General features: G+C 39.7%; 1 protein-coding gene across 1 annotated transcript in view; it reads right to left on the minus strand.

Annotated features, from left to right (window-relative positions):
- The window catches only part of LOC109539213 (aminopeptidase N), a gene marked incomplete in the record, with an annotated part of 11,100 nt that extends 9,138 nt beyond the window's left edge, over nucleotides 1-1,962 (minus strand). The window contains 3 exon segments of the mRNA XM_048668316.1: nucleotides 210-478; nucleotides 1,686-1,757; nucleotides 1,815-1,962. Coding sequence (XP_048524273.1) covers nucleotides 210-478; nucleotides 1,686-1,736 — 320 coding nt within the window.
- Between the last annotated feature and the right edge of the window lie 849 nt (nucleotides 1,963-2,811).

Raw genomic sequence — 2,811 nt, forward strand, 5'->3', positions numbered from 1 at the left:
ATTTTCTCAAGAACCATTCGAGCCACAGAATTCGTTTTGGCATCGTTGGATAGAGAATTGAAAAGTCGATTCAGTCGTAACAACGTGAGTGAGGAGATTCGAATAGTTTTGGCCCAGAAAGCGAAATTTGAATATTCGACACAAGATTATGCCAAAATCCCCCTGGATCCGCCCTTGATTAAATTACGGGATGCGAAGCATTCACATACTCGCTAGGGTCATAATGCGGTGGCAGAAATTCGGCCACATTCAGGCTTTCGATGATTAAATCCGGATGGGCGTGAAGTTGGAATGTTCTGATCTTGTGTTCCACAGTGGCGTTGATAATCACATTGCCCCAAAAGCTGCTACTCTTCTGCGGATCTACAGCCAGAGTCAAGTTGTAGTAGTTGGGAACGATATCGCCGGGCAGTTTCTGCTCTTGAAACACGGCTTGAGCTGCGATGAGGTCAATGCTTCGTTTTTCAACATTGCGTGCCTGGAGAGAAGCATTTTTTCTTAATTTTCTGCTCCTCACKTTGTTAAGCTATGGACTGAAGAAATCGCTACACACCAAAACCTTAATAACTTACGAACCCTTGACAAAAYTGATGAAAGAAAAAAATKAAATCATTTGTTTTGACGGAAATGTTTCGTTTTTCCTTTGCATCATCTACTTCATGGGAKATTTRTTGATTTTTCTGRCTGCAGAATCSCACTTTRCTTYCAATTCTGGCAGGGTCTTAGCTTCTTTTCACGTTTCTTTYCAAGRCCTAATATTGCTCGATTGAGCGARGCTCGSGAAAATTTTGGTGGATGATTGGCACCGAAACGACTTTATTCATTTGGCCCCATTCTACAGCTCTTTTACTGTAGTGACAGAAAACCAAGAAAGTTGAGGCTTTATGTTGTTTCAGCARTCTCTTTTGGAGACACTCTCTTACRTAAATMTCTGTRTTTATTRTTCCATTYGTGGCAAGAGATTTGCTGCGCTCCTCACAGCTACASAAGRCTTGCYACATGAGAAACTTCTAGGGAAACTTTSACTTTTTTTAAGTTCTGAACTCTTCATTGGCTCTTCCACGCTCACGATCTGCGATGCATTATTGACCCTGAAGCTGGGAGAAATCGGAGAGATCGTACGTTTCATCATCCATCAGACAGCAATCGTTTTGTGGAAACAATCAGAGTTCAATTTTCGAGCCTGTTTTTTGCTACTTTTCTGTCTGGTGTCGTCTGAACTTTATGAGTCTTGAAGCCTTTCTTGGTTTTGCTGTGCGGTGCTCCCACTGCAACACGCTTTATTGCCCATGTTTCCATTGCATAACTAGGATTATTCCCCAATTTCTCGGCATCTTTCTTCACTGTTTGTGGCCGTGTAAATCCAGTTTTCCTACCCGAACAATTTGGGTTAAAATTTAAGGTTTGCCTTGAACAGCTTAATAACGTTTGATACGGTCGTTCTAACAACTTTAACCTCTTGCAATTTTCCGGTGTTTTATTATTAATTCATGCACTTCTAATTCTGATGTACTTTCTCTACTAAAACCTATGAACAGTTCGATGTTTAATATGCCAAAATCCTTTAGAGGTTCTATGGAAGAGCTTCTTGTAAAGGGAATTTTGGTTGTTTAAGTTGACCGGTTTTTGTGTGTAGCGATCTTTTCTGACTCAGTCCTTAAGCCCAAACAGTACTAGTTACTCACGTTTGAAACTGAGCCAATGAGCAGCAGAATATACAAGATGATTTTCCACATTTTTGCGAAATGAGGGCCGAACTGAAACAGGTGGCAGACATAGGGGAAAATTAATTCACCCTGCGCTGGACAACTTACCCTTAGAGACGCCAATTGATGAACAGGTTCAGAGAAAGACCGTCATTTACGTTAACATTTCACTAGGTCACAACCGACTAGAGGCTTTGGAAGATGTGAATGAGCATTAAATTGGAGCAATTTTATCAGAATGAAGGGACGCAAATGCTCTATTGTTAGCAGGACGAACAGTCAACTGGGCTTGATGCTGGAGCACATTCCTCCTATACTGGGTGATTTAAGAGACTGGAAAAGTGCGAATAAATCAAACATTTGTCTAATTCCCTCATGGCTATCTGCTAAATGGCAAAGATTTGATTCGATAGTTTTGTTCAAAAGCACCAAGTTTTTTAACGTTAGCTCAGATTGTAATTTTCCAAAAGTTTAGTAGGTACGATTTACCGGGTACCGAGTGTTGTTGTTACAATGCCGCGCATTATTCCATTAGGAACTTCGGAGGGTGAATTAGGACTAACGAATAAATTGGAGGAAATGGTCCAAGTGGTAAAACATTGTTAAATCAGTGCGAATGTTTGCAATATTAGCAAGTCAGGCCCGCTTAAATGGCCTGATCATGCAAATGCTGGATGTTTCACTGTTTTCGGAACATTTTTTTGGGCGATCAATTAACGCGAAGCTCAATTCGGATTTTTTTGCAGTCAAATTGAACTAATGGAAATTTCGAATTTGACTATCACATATTTAGATGCAAGAATCTGTACATTCCGCAACCTTTTTGCGCATATCTCGGAAAAAAGTGGACTACGTCCAGAGCACCAAATTGCACCACTAGGGAAATTGGCTGTTTTTTCTCCCCAAAAGCCGAAACTTCAACACAACTGTTAGTAGATAAGTTCTATATTGTTGAGGCGGATTCATTTTTTACAAACTTCTTTTTGGGTATTTCGCCTCAAAAATTTTTTTTTTTAAAAAAGACAGAATTTCCTCACGTCTTTTATTACAGATTGATAAATAGTGCTCCTATTTTGCAATAAGAACGAATTATTTATCAAAAAGT

The sequence above is a fragment of the Dendroctonus ponderosae genome, unplaced genomic scaffold (genome assembly GCF_020466585.1).
Source record: "Dendroctonus ponderosae isolate FM_Combo_2020 unplaced genomic scaffold, Dpon_F_20191213v2 Dpon_F_20191213_7, whole genome shotgun sequence".
Lineage (NCBI taxonomy): Eukaryota > Metazoa > Arthropoda > Insecta > Coleoptera > Curculionidae > Dendroctonus > Dendroctonus ponderosae.